Source organism: Oncorhynchus mykiss, chromosome 8, assembly GCF_013265735.2.
Source record: "Oncorhynchus mykiss isolate Arlee chromosome 8, USDA_OmykA_1.1, whole genome shotgun sequence".
Lineage (NCBI taxonomy): Eukaryota > Metazoa > Chordata > Actinopteri > Salmoniformes > Salmonidae > Oncorhynchus > Oncorhynchus mykiss.
In genome coordinates, this window is record NC_048572.1 from 60210057 (window position 1) to 60228388 (window position 18332).

Below are 18332 nucleotides of genomic sequence, written 5' to 3' on the forward strand. Positions count from 1 at the left end.
AACTTCTGGAGAGAGTTTGCTGCACTGAAAGTAAAGGGGCTGAATAATTTTGCACTCCCAATTTTTCAGTTTTTGATTTGTTAAAAAGGTTTGAAATATCCAAAAAATGTCGTTCCACTTCATGATTGTGTCCCACTTGTTGTTGATTCTTCACAAAAAAATACAGTTTTATATCTTTATGTTTGAAGCCTGAAATGTGGCAAAAGGTCGCAAAGTTCAAGGGGGCCGAATATTTTCGCAAGGCACTGTATTTACTTGTGTCATGCCTAACCGACTTGCCAAAACTATAGTTTGTTAACATGAAATTTGTGGTGTGGTTGAAAAACTAGTTTTAATTACTCCAACCTAAGTGTATGTAAACTTCCAACTTCAACTGTTTATAAACCCTGGACTGGGAATTGAGAGGCTTTGAACCAAAAGATCGAACATATTGGCATTCCCCAGTAGGAGCAGTCCTCCACAGGAATGAATGGAATTCTACAGTTTTTCAATTAAATGTTTCAAGAACAAAATTACATGTATTTAAGAATGTTTTGGTTGTAGCGGGGCCAGTAACATTAGTCATCTCCAAAAATGTATACTCTAAGGAAAGTGTTTTCATATATTTTCCTTTTTTATGCTTAGCTCACATAACATAACTTAAAAGTATGATGTCTGTAATAGAATAAGTGTGGCAAAAACGAATGTAGACATTAATAAATGCATTTCTATCAATTCCAAAATATTTTTTGACAAGGTAGGGGCGTGCCAAGATGGTGGTCCAGTGGCTTCAACAGCTTCCCCAATCGGACATCTAGTTTATATATAAATCATTGGGAAAACCCCGCTACTTCCCGCTCCTCACGTAGGCCTGGTCTACAGTACATGACCCCCGCCCTTCCTCACAACTCAAGTGGATGTCTGCCCATCTGTCATGCACGTTACAAATTCTGTTTTAACGCACATGGGAAGTCGACGATGAAAGCCATTGCAACAGTCTATAAAGTTACATTCATTACAATATTGGGTAAGCGCCAATGATGGAATTTGAGGTGTAGGTCTATATCTTTGCTCTATAAAATCTTGGCATGTAGACTTTAAGATGCAGGGCGCGATAGCTGCAAACTGACATTTCTGCGCCACGTAATCTACCCAACGATTGGAAGTCTGCAATGCAGGCTTCAGTAACCTCAAAGATGGTATCCTAACTTATTTGCTCCTATAGGCTACATGTGTTTTATCGGTTATAAGAGTGCATAATCACATTTCTTTAAATGACGAGATATTGTAACATAACTTCCAAATAATTCCAAAAATAATGGTTAGGCCCCTACATTTAAAATGTTTCTGTTAAATAGCTTATACGACTGTCAGTGTCAATACTCAACCATATCATCTGTTGCATCATTTTGTTGGACCATTCGATAACAAATAGGCCTACTGTAAGATAAATTGATCCTTTAGGCTAAACAATGCCAATGACAACACTTGGAAAAATGATAACTCAACAGTTTATTTCCCTTTTAGTATCATGTCGTTCTTACACTGTAATCCATTTGATACAATATATCACTCTTATCCACTTGTTTCAATAATCGATACCTTGAGCATCTCCTCCGCTTGTCAGAACGCCGATGGATTTCCCGGCGCCAGAGAGATCCTCAAATAATTTCTTTGTGTCCTGCTGCTTCGCCATGGCTCCTCGTCTATCCTTCACAAATATAATATCTGAACACCGGTAGTTGTATTTTGTTGTGAAATAAAATAAGTGATTACGCCCCCTTTTCCTGCTCTCGACACGCTCATCTCCCCACTGTTCCCGATGGCAGCAGTGAGCCTATGAGGGAGCTTTCCTCCTGTAATTAATTAATTGACAGTGCTGTTATCCATTAGATTACTGCATCACGTATATTCCTCTAACTTTTCTGACCAATTGGGTCCTTAGAAACTACTACAGCGACACGATGGTAGGGACTAGGAACGTGTCCACTACTTACCAAAGCGACAAAGTCAAAATTGAATATATTTTTTTTTCTTGGATCTTTTTGGTCTTAATTTAAGGTTAAGGTTAGGCATAATGTTCGCAGTATGGTTAATGTTAGGTTAAATGTTATGTTTAGGTTTAAAATCACTTTTAAACTGTATAAATAGGCGGGGTTTATGCCTTTGAGGCTGTGGTAACTAGTCACGACCGAGGAACAGTTAAACAGGAAGCAATTGAGTAAAGTGCTGTAGAGACGGTTGTCCTTCTGGCAGGTTCTCCCATCTCAGCCAAGAAACACTGTAGTTATATCAGAGTGGTCTTGGTCACCACCCTGACTAAGGTTATTCTTGCCCGGTTGCTCAGTTTGGTCGGACGGACAGTTCTAGACAGAGTCTGAGTAGTTCCATGTTTTTTTTCAATTTCCCAATGATGGAGAATACTGTGCTCTTGGAAACTTTCAACACTATAAAAATAGTTGTATAACCATCCCCAGATAGAATTGTGATGAGGCATATATCTTGGAGTTTGTTGGACTTCATGGTATAGTTTCTGCTCTGACGTGCACTGTCAGCTGTGGGACCTTGTGTAGACAGATGTGTTTCTTTATAAATCATGTCCAAACTACTGAATTGGCCACATGTGGACTCCAATCAAGTTGTAGTGACAGCTCAAAGATGATCAAAGGCCATTATAAAATTCAGGCTATAGCACAATAAAATGTGGACTAAATCAAGGGGTATGAATACTTTCTGAAGGCACCGTTGGTATCCAGTAGCAGCAGTCATGGAGTGTGTGTGTAGCGTGGGTATGTGTGTTCTGTGTGTGTGTGAGAGAGTGGGAGTGTGTTTGTGTGTGTGTTCGAGTCTAGGTGTGAGCTTGTGTGAGTGTGTGTATACAGTGGGGAGAACAAGTATTTGATACACTGCCAATTTTGCAGGTTTCCCTACTTACAAAGCATGTAGAGGTCTGTCATTTTTATCATAGGTACACTTCAACTGTGAGAGACGGAATCTAAAACTACAGGAAACGAATGATCTCTGTAATTGCAAACAAAGGTTTCTGTACCAAATATTAAGTTCTGCTTTTCTGATGTATCAAATACTTATGTCATGCAATAAAATGCAAATAAATTACTTAAAAATCATACAATGTGATTTTCTGGATTTTTGTTTTAGATTCTGTCTCTCACAGTTGAAGTGTACCTATGATAAAAAATTACAGACCTCTACATGCTTTGTAAGTAGGAAAACCTGCAAAATCGGCAGTGTATCAAATACTTGTTCTCCCCACTGTATGTGTGTTAGGGTGCAGGGAGTCAGTGCAAGAGACCGGTTGAAGATTTCAGTTCTCTGATTGCTTGTGAGTAAAAGCTGTGTCTGAGCCTGGAGGTCTGGGCCCCGATGATGCTATTATTATTTAATAATAATGATGGTATTAAAGGTCACATAACCCACACTAAGCTTGTTACCATCCTTAGGTATAGTAGACTTCATTTTTGCTTTAGTCTAGACTGAAATGATACCTCTGGAGGGGTGGTTATAGAATATTTATGTGAAGCATAATTTGCATGGCCAGAAAAGAGAGAGTGGTACACACTGGTAGAAAGGATAAGGAAGATGAAGAATTAACACCAGGATAATATGTCAGTAGCATGCAGTATTCTTCCTTGAAAGCCACCCCTTGAATCTGAATGAAAGGGCAGGTGGGGAACAGTAGATAATTTTATGTGTATGTTATTCTCCGAGTCAATATGATAAGCAGTGATGCAGAAGTTCTAAATATAGTCAGGCTTGTGCTCGAGGTGATGGAGAGGGCGAGGAGGAGGGAGGAGCACATAGCACTGGAGGTGAGGAGGGGGGGTGCACACAGCTCTGGCCATAGTCATTATAGTCATTATTATTAAGTAATAATACCATCATCGGGTCTCAGACCTCCAGGCTCAGACACAGCTCTTAAATGCAAGTAAAACTAAATGCATGCTCTTCAACCAATCGTAGCCCGCACCTGCCCACCCATTCAGCATCACTACTCTGGACGGTTCTGACTTAGAATATGTGGACAACTACAAATACCTAGGTGTCCTCTCCTTCCAGACTCACATTAAGCATCTCCAATCCAAAATTAAATCTGGAATCAGCTTCCTATTTTGCAACAAAGCATCCTTCACTCATGCTGCCAAACATATCCTTGTAAAACGGACCATCCTACCGATCCTTGACTTTGGCGATGTCATTAACAAAATAGCCTCCAACACTCTACTCAACAAATTGGATGCAGTCTATCACAGTGCCATTAGTTTTGTCACCAAAACCCCAAATACGACCCACCACTGCGACCTGTATGCTCTCGTTGGCTGGCCCTCGCTTCATATTCGTCACCAAACCCACTGGCTCCAGGTCATCTATAAGTCTTTGCTAGGTAAAGCCCTGCCTTATCTCAGCTCACTGGTCACCATAGCAGCACCCACCTGTAGCATGCGCTCCAGCAGGTATATTTCACTGGTCACCCCCAAAGCTAATTCCTCATTTGGCCCCCTTTCCTTCCAATTCTCTGCTGCCAATGACTGGAACGAATTGCAAAAATCACTGAAGTTGGAGACTCATATCTCCCTAACTTTAAGCACCAGCTGTCAGAGCAGCTCGCAGATTACTGCACCTGTACATAGCCCATCTGTAAATAGCCCATCCAACTACCTCATCTCCATACTGTTTTTATTTTATATTTTTGCTCCTTTGCACCCAAGTATCTCTACTTGCACATTCATCTTCTGCACATCTATCACTCCAGTGTTTAATTGCTAAATTGTAATTATTTCGCCACTATGGCCTATTTATTGCCTTACCTCCCTTATCCTACCTAATTTTCACACAGTGTATATAGACTTTTCTCTTGTGTTATTGACTGTATGTTTGTTTATTCCATGTGTAAAAGTCTGATACTGCACATACAGCACAGAGCAGGTTTGGTCCTGCATATGACCACGCAACACAGTCTCACAATCAATTCGTGCATATATGTACAAAATGCATTTCAGCAAATTTTGTGCGTTTTTGTGCATTTTTCTGGCTTAATTTGCGAGAACAGTAGTCCCTCATTGACAGCCTTAACTGGCCGGGAGTTGCTCAATCATGTTGCGTAAACATCTCCTTTGTTTCTAAGGGTTCTAACTGGTTGGTTGTTTAACCCTATTCAAAAGGTCAAACACATGCAGGCATGCAAGTTGTCTAAACACTGTGTCTGAAATGATTTGTCAAACAAGTAAAGAAAAAAAGGCATCACTGTTTTCCTTAAATTTACTGTTTTACTACTTAAACATGTGCCCATGAATTCCAAATTAATAGTTTTTGTCATAGAATTCCGGTTCATTTGGGTATTTATTTGATGATGAGAAAAGTCTACCCTAACCAGAAACCGTGGATAGATGGTAGCATTCGCACAAAACTGAAAGCGCGAACCACCGCATTTAACCATGGCAAGGCGACTGGTAATATGGCAGAACATAAACAGTGTAGTTATTCACTCCGCAAGGCAATCAAACAAGCAAAAACGTCAGTGTGGAGATAAAGTGGAGTCGCAATTCCACGGCTCAGACACGAGACGTATGTGGGAGGGACTACAGACAATCACGAAGTACAAAAGGAAAACCAGCCAGACCGATGTCTTTCTTCGGAACAGGCTAAACAAATTCTAGTACCCTCCAAGCTCATCATTAAGCTCGAGGCCCTGGGTCTGAACCCCGCCCCCTGCAACTGGGTCCTGGACTTCCTGATGGGCCGTCCCCAGGTGGTGAAGGTAGGAAACATCACCTCCACTCCGCAGATCCTCAACACTGGGGCCCCACAACGGTGCGTGCTCAGCCCCTCCCCCCCACCCTGTACTCCCTGTTCACCCTGTTCACCCATGACTGCATGGCCAAGCACGCCTCCAACTCAATCATCAAGACAACACAACAGCAGTAGGCTTGATTACCAACAATGACGAGACCGCCTACAGGGAGGAGGTGAGGGCTCTGGGAGTGTGGTGCCTGGAAAACAACCTCTCACTCAACGTCAACAAAATAAAGGAGATGATCGTGGACTTCAGGAAACAGCACAGGGTGCACCCCATTATCCACATCAACGGGACCGCAGTGGAGAAAGTGGAAAGCTTCAAGTTCCTTGGTGTACACATCACTGACAAACTGAAATGGACCAACAACACAGACAGTGTGGTGAAGAAGGCGCAACAGAGCCTCTTCCACCTCAGGAGGCTAAAGAAATGTGGCTTGTCACCCAAAACCCTCACACATTTTTACCGGTACAGCAACTGCACCGCCCACAACTGCAAGGCTCTCCAGAGGATGGTGCGTTCTTCCCAATGCATTACTGGGGGGAAACTATCCGCCCTCCAGGACACCTACAGCACCCGATGTCACAGGAAGGCCAAAAATATCATCAAAGACATCAACCACCCCAGCCACTGCCTGTTCACCCCGCTATCATCCAGAAGGTGAAGTCAGTACAGGTGCATCAAAGCTGGGACCGAGAGAAGCAGTTTTTCTTTCTATCTCAAGGCCATTCGACTGCCAAACAGACATCACTAGCACATTAGAGGCTACTGCCTATAGGCATAGCCTAGGAATCACTGGCCACTTTAAGGAATGGAACACTAGTCACTTTAATAATGTTTACATATCTGTCATTACTCACCTTATATGTATATACTGTATTCTATGCTATCTTAGTCACTTAATGTTTACATATCTGGCATAACTCACCTCGTGTATATAATGTTTTCTATACTATTCTACAGTATCTTAGTCCGTTCCACTCTGACGTCAATAGTCCATATGTATAAAGTCTTAATACATTCATACTTGTATATGTTGTGTAATTTGTTAGATATTATTACTTGTTAGTGCAGTAATATCTATCGGAGCTAGAAGCACAAGCATTTCGCTACACGCGCAATAACATCTGCTAATCACATGTGTGACAAATAAAGTGTGATTTGATTTGGTTCGAGAAGGCATCTGTTTGGTTACTGTCAGTCAAGAGAGACATCTAGTGGCATATTGTATCTCTGCAGGATGTTGTGAACCTCTATGAATGTACTTCTGCTTTCTAACCAGCAAGGGGCGCTCCAACCAAAGAAAAAGACTCAAGTTAGACAGGAAAACCTGAGAGTTGCTTATCATTTGATACTAAAACAGCATGATTTCAAAGGGGGAAAAAACAACAGAACAACACTAAAACAGCACCCCCAAATAAGTAAAATTTTCTGTGTCAGATTTTTTTTAAAGGAGGGGGACAAAGATTGGTTTATAACACCATAGTGCTCTCAAAGCTCATCACTAAGCTAAGGACCCTGTGACTAAACACCTCCCTCTGCAACTAGATCCAGGACTTCCTGACGGGCTGCCCCCAGGTGCTAAGGGTAGGTAACAACACATCCGCCACGCTGATCGTCAACATGGGGGCCCCTCACGGGTGCGTGCTCGGTCCCCTCCTGTACTCAAATCAAAATAGAATTTTAGTTGTCACATACACATGGTTAGCAGATGTTAATGCGAGTGTAGCAAAATGCTTGTGCTTCTAGTTCCGACCATGCAGTAATATCTAACAAGTAATCTAACCTAACAATTTCACCACAACTACCTTATACACACAAGTGTAAAGGAATGAATAAGAATATATTAATGAGTGATGGCCGAACGGCATAGGCAAGATGCAGTAGATAGTATAGAGTACAGTATATACATATGAGATGAGAAATGTAGGGCATGTAAACATTATATAAAGTGGCATTCTTTAAAGTGGCTAGTGATACATTTATTACATCAATTTTTCCATTATTAAAGTGGCCAGAGTTGAGTCAGTATGTTGGCAGCAGCCACTCAATGTTAGTGATGGCTGTTTAACAGTCTGATGGCCTTGAGATAGAAGCTGTTTTTCAGTCTCTCGGTCCCCTGCTTTGATGCACCTGTACTGACCTCACCTTCTGGATGATAGCGGGGTCAACAGGCAATGGCTTGGGTGGTTGTTGTCCTTGATGATATTTTTGGCCTTCCTGTGACATTGGGTGGTGTAGGTGTCATGGAGGGCGGGTAGTTTGCCCCCGGTGATGCGTTGTGCAGACATCACTACCCTCTGGCGAGCCTTATGGTTATGGGCAGAGCAGTTGCCGTACCAGGCGGTGATACAGCCCGACAGGATGCTCTCGGTTGTGCATCTGTAAAAGTTTGAGTATTTTTGGTGACAAGCCGAATTCCTTCAGCATCCTGAGGTTGAAGAGGCGCTTCTGCACCTTCTTCTCCACGCTGTCTGTGTAGGTGGACCATTTCAGTTTGTCAAACTTGATGATTGAGTTGGAGGCATGCATGGCCACGCAATCGTGGGTGAACAGAGAGGGCTGAGAACGCACCCTTGTGGGGCCTCAGTGTTGAGGATCAGCGGGGTGGAGATGTTGTTACCTACCCTCACCACCTGGGTATGGCTCGTCAGGAAGTCCAGGACCCAGTTGCACAGGGTGTGGTCGAGACCCAGGGTCTTAATACGTCCCAATACGCCCATTAACATACCAGCCAGCTGGTCTGCGCATGCTCTGAGGACGCGGCTGGGGATGCCGTCTGAGCCTGCAGCCTTGCGAGGGTTAACACGTTTAAATGTTTTCTCATGTTGGCTGCAGTGAAGGAGAGCCCGCAGGATTTGGTAGCGGGCCCGTGTCAGTGGCACTGTATTGTCCTCAAAGCGAGCAAAGAAGTTGTTTAGTCTTTCTGGGAGCAAGACTTCGTGGTCCGCGACGGGGCTGGTTTTTCTTTTGTAGTCCGTGATTGACTGTAGACCCTGCCACATACCTCTCGTGTCTGAGACGTTGAATTGCGACTCTACTTTGTCTCTATACTGACACTTAGCTTGTTTGATTGCCTTGTGGAGGAAATAGCTACACTGTTTGTGTTCGGTCATGTTTCCGGTCACCTTGCCCTGATTAAAAGCAGTGGTTCGCGCTTTCAGTTTTGTGCGAATGCTGCCATTATTCCATGGTTTCTGGTTGGGGAATGTTTTAATAGACACTGTGGGTACAACATCACCAATGCACTTGCTAATTAACTTGCTCACCGAATCAGCGAAATCATCAATGTTGTTGTTTGACGCTATGCAGAACATATCCCAGTCCACGTGATCGAAGCAATCTTGAAGCGTGGAATCCGATTGGTCGAACCAGCGTTGAACAGACCTGAGTGTGGGTGCTTCCTGTTTTAGTTTCTGTCTATAGGCTGAAAGCAACAAAATGGAGTTGTGGTCAGCTTTTCCGAAAGGAGGGTGGGGGAGGGCCTTATATGCATCGCGGAAGTTAGAATAACAATGATCTAGGGTTTTGCCAGCCCGGGTCGCGCAATCGATATGCTGATAGAATTTAGGGAGCCTTGTTTTCAGATTAGCCTTGTTAAAATTCCCAGCTACAATAAATGCAGCCTCGGGATATGTGGTTTCCAGTTTACATAGTCGAATTAAGTTATTTCAGGGTTGTCGATGTGTCTGCTTGGGGGGGGGGGATATACACGACTGTGATTATGATCGAAGAGAATTCTCTTGGTAGATAATTCGGTCGGCATTTGATTGTGAGGAATTCTAAGTCAGGTGAACAAAAGGACTTGAGTTCCTGTATGTTGTTATGATCACACCATGTCTCGTTAATCATAAGGCATACATCCCCGCCCTTCTTCTTACCAGAGAGATGCTTTTTTCTGTCGGCGCGAAGCATGAAGAAACCAGGTGGCTTTACCGACTCCGTAGCGTGTCTTGAGTGAGCCATGTTTCCGTGAAACAAAGAACGTTACAGTCTCTGATGTCTTTCTGGAAGGCAACTGTTGCTCAGATTTCGTCTACCTTGTTGTCAAGAGACTGGACATTGGCGCGGAGTATGCTCGGGAGCGGTGCGCGATGTGCCCGTCTACGGAGCCCTGTTCACTTATGACTGCATGGCCAGGCACGACTCCAACATCAGCAATCATTAAGTTAGGTAGGCCTGATAACCGACAATGACGAGACAGCCTATAGGGAGGAGGTCAGAGACCTCACCATGTGGTGCCAGGATAACATCCTCTCCCTCAACGTGATCAAGACAAAGGAGATCATTGTGGACTACAGGAAAAGGAGGACTGAGCACGCCCCCATTCTCATCGACGGGGCTGTAGTGGAGCAGGTTGAGAGCTTCAAGTTCCTTGGCATCTACATCACCAACAAACTAACATGGTCTAAGCACACCAAGACAGTCGTGAAGAGGGCACGACAAAACCCATTTCCCCTCAGAAGACTGAAAAGATTTGGCATGGGTCCTCAGATCCTCAAAAGGTTCTGCTGCTGCACCATCGAGAGCATCCTGACGGGTTGCATCCCTGCCTGGTACGGCAACTGCTCGGCCTCCGACCGCAAGGCACTACAGAGGGTAGTGTGTACGGCCCAATACATCACCGGGGCCAAGCTTCTTGCAATCCAGGACCTCTTTACCAGGCAGTGTCAGAGGAAGGTCCTAAAAATTGTCAAAGACTCCAGCTACTGCTACCGCACAGCAATCGGTACCAGAGCGCCAAGTCTAGGTCCAAGAGGCTTTTAAACAGCTTTTACCCCCAAGCCATAAAACTCCTGAACATCTAATAAAATGGCTACCCCCCCCCCCCCCCCCCCCCCCCCCCCCCCTTTTACACTGCTGCTACTCTCTGTTATTATCTATGCATAGTCACTTTAATAACTCTACCTACATGTACATATTACCTCAATTAACTTCTTGACGCACCCATCCCTTTAGCGGGATAATTTTCATCAACACCTGCTGAATTGCAGCGCACCAAATTCAAATTAAATTACTAAAAATATTTTAATTTTCATGAAATCACAAGTGCAATATAGCAAAACACAGCTTAGCTTGTTGTTAATCCACCTTGCGTGTCAGATTTCAATACAGCTTTTCGGCGAAAGCATAACAAGCGTTTTTGTAAGAACATCTCTCTCAGGGGACAAAATATTACAAAAGCTAGCAGCCAAGTAGATTGGTCACGAAAGTCAGAAAAGCAATAGATTAAATCGCTTACCTTTGATCTTCGGATGTTTGCACTCATGAGACTCCCAGTTACACAATAAATGTTCCTTTTGTTCCATAAATATATACAGTGCCTTGCGAAAGTATTCGGCCCCCTTGAACTTTGCGACCTTTTGCCACTTTTCAGGCTTCAAACATAAAGATATAAAACTTTATTTTTTTGTGAAGAATCAACAACAAGTGGGACACAATCATGAAGTGGAACGACATTTATTGGATATTTCAAACTTTTTTAACAAATCAAAAACTGAAAAATTGGGCGTGCAAAATTATTCAGCCCCCTTAAGTTAATACTTTGTAGCGCCACCTTTTGCTGCGATTACAGCTGTAAGTCGCTTGGGGTATGTCTCTATCAGTTTTGCACATCGAGAGACTGACATTTTTTCCCATTCCTCCTTGCAAAACAGCTCGAGCTCAGTGAGGTTGGATGGAGAGCATTTGTGAACAGCAGTTTTCAGTTCTTTCCACAGATTCTCGATTGGATTCAGGTCTGGACTTTGACTTGGCCATTCTAACACCTGGATATGTTTATTTTTGAACCATTCCATTGTAGATGTTGCTTTATGTTTTGGATCATTGTCTTGTTGGAAGACAAATCTCCGTCCCAGTCTCAGGTCTTTTGCAGACTCCATCAGGTTTTCTTCCAGAATGGTCCCGTATTTGGCTCCATCCATCTTCCCATCAATTTTAACCATCTTCCCTGTCCCTGCTGAAGAAAAGCAGGCCCAAACCATGATGCTGCCACCACCATGTTTGACAGTGGGGATGGTGTGTTCAGCTGTGTTGCTTTTACGCCAAACATAACGTTTTGCATTGTTGCCAAAAAGTTCCGTTTTGGTTTCATCTGACCAGAGCACCTTCTTCCACATGTTTGGTGTGTCTCCCAGGTGGCTTGTGGCAAACTTTAAACAACACTTTTTATGGATATCTTTAAGAAATGGCTTTCTTCTTGCCACTCTTCCATAAAGGCCAGATTTGTGCAATATACGACTGATTGTTGTCCTATGGACAGAGTCTCCCACCTCAGCTGTAGATCTCTGTAGTTCATCCAGAGTGATCATGGGCCTCTTGGCTGCATCTCTGATCAGTCTTCTCCTTGTATGAGCTGAAAGTTTAGAGGGACGGCCAGGTCTTGGTAGATTTGCAGTGGTCTGATACTCCTTCCATTTCAATATTATTGCTTGCACAGTGCTCCTTGGGATGTTTAAAGCTTGGGAAATATTTTTGTATCCAAATCCGGCTTTAAACTTCTTCACAACAGTATCTCGGACCTGCCTGGTGTGTTCCTTGTTCTTCATGATGCTCTCTGCGCTTTTGACAAACCTCTGAGACTATCACAGTGCAGGTGCATTTATACGGAGACTTGATTACACACAGGTGGATTGTATTTATCATCATTAGTCATTTAGGCCAACATTGGATCATTCAGAGATCCTCACTGAACTTCTGGAGAGAGTTTGCTGCACTGAAAGTAAAGGGGCTGAATAATTTTGCACGCACAATTTTTCAGTTTTTGATTTGTTAAAAAAGTTTGAAATATCCAATAAATGTCGTTCCACTTCATGATTGTGTCCCACTTGTTGTTGATTCTTCACAAAAAAATACAGTTTTATATATTTATGTTTGAAGCCTGAAATGTGGCAAAAGGTCGCAAAGTTCAAGGGGGCCGAATACTTTCGCAAGGCACTGTATATCCATTATATCCAAAATACCTCAATTTGTTTGGCGCGTAATGTTCAGAAATCCACAGGCTCAAGACGGTCACGACATCGCAGACCAATTCCAAATAGTATCGATAATGTCCACAGAAACATGCCAAACGTTTTTTATAATCAATCCTCAGTTTGTTTTTAAAATATATAATCGATAATATATCAACCGGGACTGCCGCTTTTTCAATAGGAGAGGGAGAGACAATGGCTGCCCCACTCTGTTGCGCAAACAAAACTCTGCGAACACCCAGCTATCCACTGACGTGATGTTATCTTTCTCGCTCATTTTTAAAAATAAAAGCCTGAAACTATGTCTAAAGACTGTTGACACCTTAAGGAAGCCATAGGAAAATAAATCTGGTTGATATCCCTTTAAATGGAGGCAAGGCATCCAATGGAACAGAGAGCTTTCAGGAAAAACAGCACTTCCGGGTTTGATTTTCCTCAGGTTTTTGCCTGCAATATTTCTGCATCTGTATCTGTTATACTCACAGACTCACAGACAATATTTTGACAGTTTTGGAAACTTTAGAGTGTTTTCTATCCTAATCTGATAATTATATGCATATTCTAGTTTCTGGGCCTGAGAAATAGGAAGTTTCAAGTGGGTAAAAAATCATGCCTACACTCAAGAAGTTATCTCGACTAACCAGTGCCCCCACATATTGACTCTGTACCGGTACCCCCTGTATATGGCCTCGCTATTGTTATTTTACTGCTGCTCTTGAATTATTTGTTACTTTTATTTGTTACTTTTTTTCTGTATTTTTCTTAACTGTATTGTTGGTTAAGGGCTTGTAAGTAAGCATTTCACTATAAGGTCTACCTACACCTGTTGTATTCGGCACATGTGACAAATAACATTTGATTTGATTTGAACTTATTGAGACTAGCCTACTCAATGGACGATTGCTCCATTCTACCTAGTTACTCAGGCCTCAGTGTAAAATACAGGTTAGATCTTATCTTATTGTCTTCAGGTTATAACTGAGTCAGACTGACTCTTTCTAGAACCAGCTTCTCCCAATCATGTAACACTGCATGAAAAGGCACATTTATGTGTCGAACACTCCAGTGAACAAGTCCGAAAATGTACCATTTCGAAAATGCCCAGCAATGTTCGGCACTGCACACTTCCCGTAAAATTCAGACAACGGACCACTTTAGTGCACGGATGTGCACAGACGTGTATATGGCCAGCAACACTTCAGTAAATCCCCAGTAAACACGTCCACCCACTTACCAGGACACATCCAGTGCACCCCTTCACGTGTACTGGAGATGCAAAACATCTTCGTCCACATCCGCCAACGACTCGCCAATAAATGTCAGTGTTAATGAATTACAGTGAGTTATGAATGACTGGATGAACACGTTAATGTTATTAATATCACACATTGGGGTTCCTACACCTTTTCAGAAATAAAATTCAAGCACCACTATCAAGGTTTTTCCAGCACCTCATGACATCGCTTTCCTAAAACAATTCTTAGTCCCTTGAATAAAATGCACAAATACACTTCTTGAAGGATGACAATTAATGGAATAAAACACAGAAATTCACTTCTTGAAGGACGACAATTCATGTCAGTAGAGCAGGAGAAAGTAAGTAATAGTATCTGCATTTAGACTAAGCAGGGCCTGAAACTGAAGGAAGCCCGATGGAGGCTAGCCCTGGGCCAAACTGGAGAACTACTGCCTGTACTCTGCTTCATTCTTCTGAAAACCCTTTCGCTACTCTTCGAATTTCAAATGTGGTGTTTACCTGCTTACATGGGTTAAAGAGGGTGGGGGGGGTATACCTCAATATGAAAGAGCCTATTCAAAATTCAAAGATCAACAAAAGTGTTCAAAATAATCAAGCACAGTACTGCCAGGAGTCATCCAGCTTGGCTTCGGGACAGCCTCCATTGGGGTTACTGTGGTGAGGGTTGAGGGGTCCGTGGGATCTAGATTTGCAGGCCGTCCTCCTCATCACTCATCAGGTCCGCATTAACTCTTGTGCAAATGTCTCTCTCATCCTCTGCATGCACTCTCGACCATTCATCTAGATGTAGAAAAAGAAAAAACAATAGAACCCAGTAAACAAATGCATCAGTCTCAAGTCATGCATATTCATATAATTCATATAAAGCCATCAGCAATAGAAACAATAACAAAGTGCACTCCCTGCCCATTTCAGTAAAAAGCTGATGATGCTGGAGAAAAGTAACCACTCTCAAATTCATAGACAGAGCTATGGATACAAGGACTGACCATCCGTGATAATAAAATGATAGTTTTAACCATGCTGTGTGGCTATATAATGTTTGTTTACATTTACATTGTTTACAAAAATTTGAGTAAAACAAGCTTATATTTAGGGTTCTGATGGGGTACGGCGGTTGAACTAAGCTCATGAGGCATTTATAAGTTGTATTTTTCAAGAATCAATGGACACATAATTCATTTATAAGTCTAAAAATGGATGTCACAACTGCTAATTCCCCCGTTAAAGCCATATAAAATACAGATTGAGAGATATTAAAGGAGAATTCCAACCTTTGACAGTTATCACTCTTAACGTGATATACTACAAGTTTTGAATGTGATACTGTCAGTGCACAGAGCTACAGGCATGTGGACTAGAGTAGGAAATATCATTTTTGCCAAAACGTGAACCTAGCTCATGATTACTGTTATTTTCAGTAAAACAGTCAATGGGGTTCTGATACAGAGGCAATTAATATTGCAACAAAGTATAGCAATCAGTGATTAATGGCACTAATGGGGCTATAGCAGCCACTCTAGACCAGGTGATTAATGAAACTAATGGGGCTATAGCAGCCACTCTAGACCAGGTGGGTAGAATTCAATTCTGTTTTTATTCTACTCTTCTAGACTCAAATATATAACTTGAAACATGTAATAGGGCCATGCATGCACTTTGTATTCCAAGGACCTGAACTAATACAGGAGTAATTAACCGCTTTCTCATCTGGTGACCCTTCTTTGCATGTTTCTCCAAGATTGTGTCCACTATGTTCTCAGGTAAGCCTGAGAGATATGCCCGCCTCCAGTGGCGTGTATTCATGGATGCCAAGGGAGCCAGGCTTCCACAAAACATTGACCAAGAAAAAAACATTAATATTTAGTCTCTCTGTGTTTCAGAATTGTCCCTCATTTCGCAAGAGGCTGAATATATCTCACTGGCGAAAGAATTTGTGCCAGCGAAACAGCGCTCCTCTGTCTCTGGTTGTGTAGGCCATCTATCTGATGCTGTCTGGTCCAAAAGAGTATGACGTTGTTGCCGCCCATAGAATTGAATGCAAGGGAAGCCAGCGAGCATTTGGCCTCCATTGATTAAAAAAAAGTACAACATAATAGCCAATCAGTGTTGAGATAAACTGAGTGAGCAGAAGCCAGTTTGGATTTGGCATCACTCCTATCAAATCTCATTGAGAGCATAAATCATTGACAGAAACAACTTGAATTGTTCCTTCTTCTTGTGTTGTTGTCCTCCGGTGGCTAGCTAGCTAGCTAAAATGGTCCCTTTCCTAAATTGGAGATGGGATTAGGGTTTTACTACATTCTCCGTACTGGCCAATGATTATAATAGCGAATCTGATCCAACCATTATTTCATACATTGTGCCCCTGGCCTGAGAGGATAGAAGTTCAATATTTAGGTTGATGTAGCAGGCGATTGTTAACTAGCTAACGTTGCCAATGAAAGGAAGGTTGGCTAGCGAGCAAGCATTGTAGCCAGGTAGCCTAGGACAACAAAAAATAAAAAAGTGTGTACTGTATGACAGAGAGAGGGACCGTTTCGTCAACATGAGAGAGGAGAATGGGGCCTCCCGGGTGGCGCAGTGGTTAAGAGCGCTGTACTGCAGCGCCAGCTGTGCCATCAGAGTCCCACCGGGAGGTCCGTGGGGCGACGCACAATTGGCCTAGCGTCGTCCGGGTTAGGGAGGGATTGGTCGGTAGGGATCTCCTTGTCTCATCGCGCACCAGCGACTCCTGTGGCGGGCCGGGCTAGCCAAGGTTGCCAGGTGCACGGTGTAGCCTCCGACACATTGGTGCGGCTGGCTTCCGGGTTGGATGCGCGCTGTGTTAAGAAGCAGTACGGCTGGTTGGGTTGTGTATCGGAGGACGCATGACATTCAGCCTTCGTCTCTCCCGAGCCCGTACGGGAGTTGTAGCAATGAGACAAGATAGTAGCTACTACAACAATTGGATACCACGAAATTAGGGAGAAAAAGGTGGTAAAATGTAAAAAATAAAATAAAAAAAGAGAGAGGAGAATGGCATTCTCTTCAAGTAGGGTGAGTCAACATGTTTTTTCTACCTGCACAAACGTGCACACACCAGGGAGAGTTACCGCAGGTCACAGAAACAGAAATCAGAACCATGGGCAGCCACATCATATTTAGCTTAAATTGATTCTACTAAATTGTTGTTGGTATCTTTAGTTGTCACTGTATTAGACTAAGCATAGGTGATTTGATGATGTTGAAGTTGAAATGGTGCTGAAATAGTGGAGGTAGCTCCTGTTTTCCTTGCGACCTGCGGTAACTCTCCCTGGTTCTAAATCTATAGTTGTTTAGTAGCCTGAAAATGTCGGAATCATTAACTTGCTGGACCATGCTGTAGGTCATGTAACTGTGTTACATGCAATATGTTTTGTGGACTTCACCAGACAGATGTTGCTCTCTGGTTTTGTGATGAAACAAAGGCCTGGTTGAATTTATTCTACCACTGTGTTTTCTTATTGTCTTGGCCTTTAGGCCTATATATACATCACAGTCGCAAGGCATATGAACTAACAGGTTCTAAAGAAAACAACGCAATTATATCACAACACATAGGTTGTAATATGGCTTTTTTTTCTGGCTTCCCCAGTGATTTTACCCACGCACCGTTACTTCCCACCTCACAATCTCGTAATAGGTGGCACAAGAACCTGCAATGGATATAAGCACAAGGTACATTTTATGTTGTTTTGGTGGCCAGGCCACCATTACAGCACATTGCTATTAAGGGTATTATAGATTTGTGTTTTTATAATCGTTTTTATTTCGATATGTTTTTCAATTTTTATTTGAGGTTAGTTTTCAGACCTGATTTACAAGTTTTTATTTAGTTGTAGTTGTATACAGCAGTGGAGGCTGGTGGGTGGAGCTATAGGAGGATGGGCTCATTTTAATGGCTGGAATAAAACAAATGAAACAGTCAAACATGTGGCTTCCATATGTTTGATACCGTTCCATTTATTCCATTCCAGCCATTACAATGAGCCCATCCTCCTATGCTCCTCCTATGCTCCTCCCTCCAGCCTCCTCTGGTAAACAGATATTTCCATTTAATTTTATGTTATTCAGTTTCAGTTTTAGTGATAGGGACAGAAAGGAAGCATGGGAGGCTAGGAGCCATTTGTGTTGTTTTTTATTTATAATATATAAGGTGATGGGTCAGGTTAGGTTTAAATTATTAAATCAATATTAATGTGACTTGGATTTGAAGTGGGTGGATCATCAGCGATGGGTGTAACCCAGAAATGATTTGATATTGATATAAAAATGGCTGCATTGGACCTTT

General features: G+C 42.6%; 1 protein-coding gene across 2 annotated transcripts in view; it reads right to left on the reverse strand.

Annotated features, from left to right (window-relative positions):
- Positions 1–1847, reverse strand: part of LOC110530255 (ATP-dependent 6-phosphofructokinase, platelet type) — a 41167-nt gene extending 39320 nt beyond the window's left edge. Inside the window, exon 1 of one of the 2 annotated variants that reach the window (XM_021613168.2) lies at positions 1582–1847. In XM_021613168.2, the coding sequence (XP_021468843.1) occupies positions 1582–1675 (94 nt within the window). In that variant the 5' untranslated portion in view covers positions 1676–1847. The remainder of the gene's footprint in view (positions 1–1581) is intronic. The other variant, XM_021613166.2, reaches the window with a different exon arrangement.
- Positions 1848–18332: the final 16485 nt, after the last annotated feature.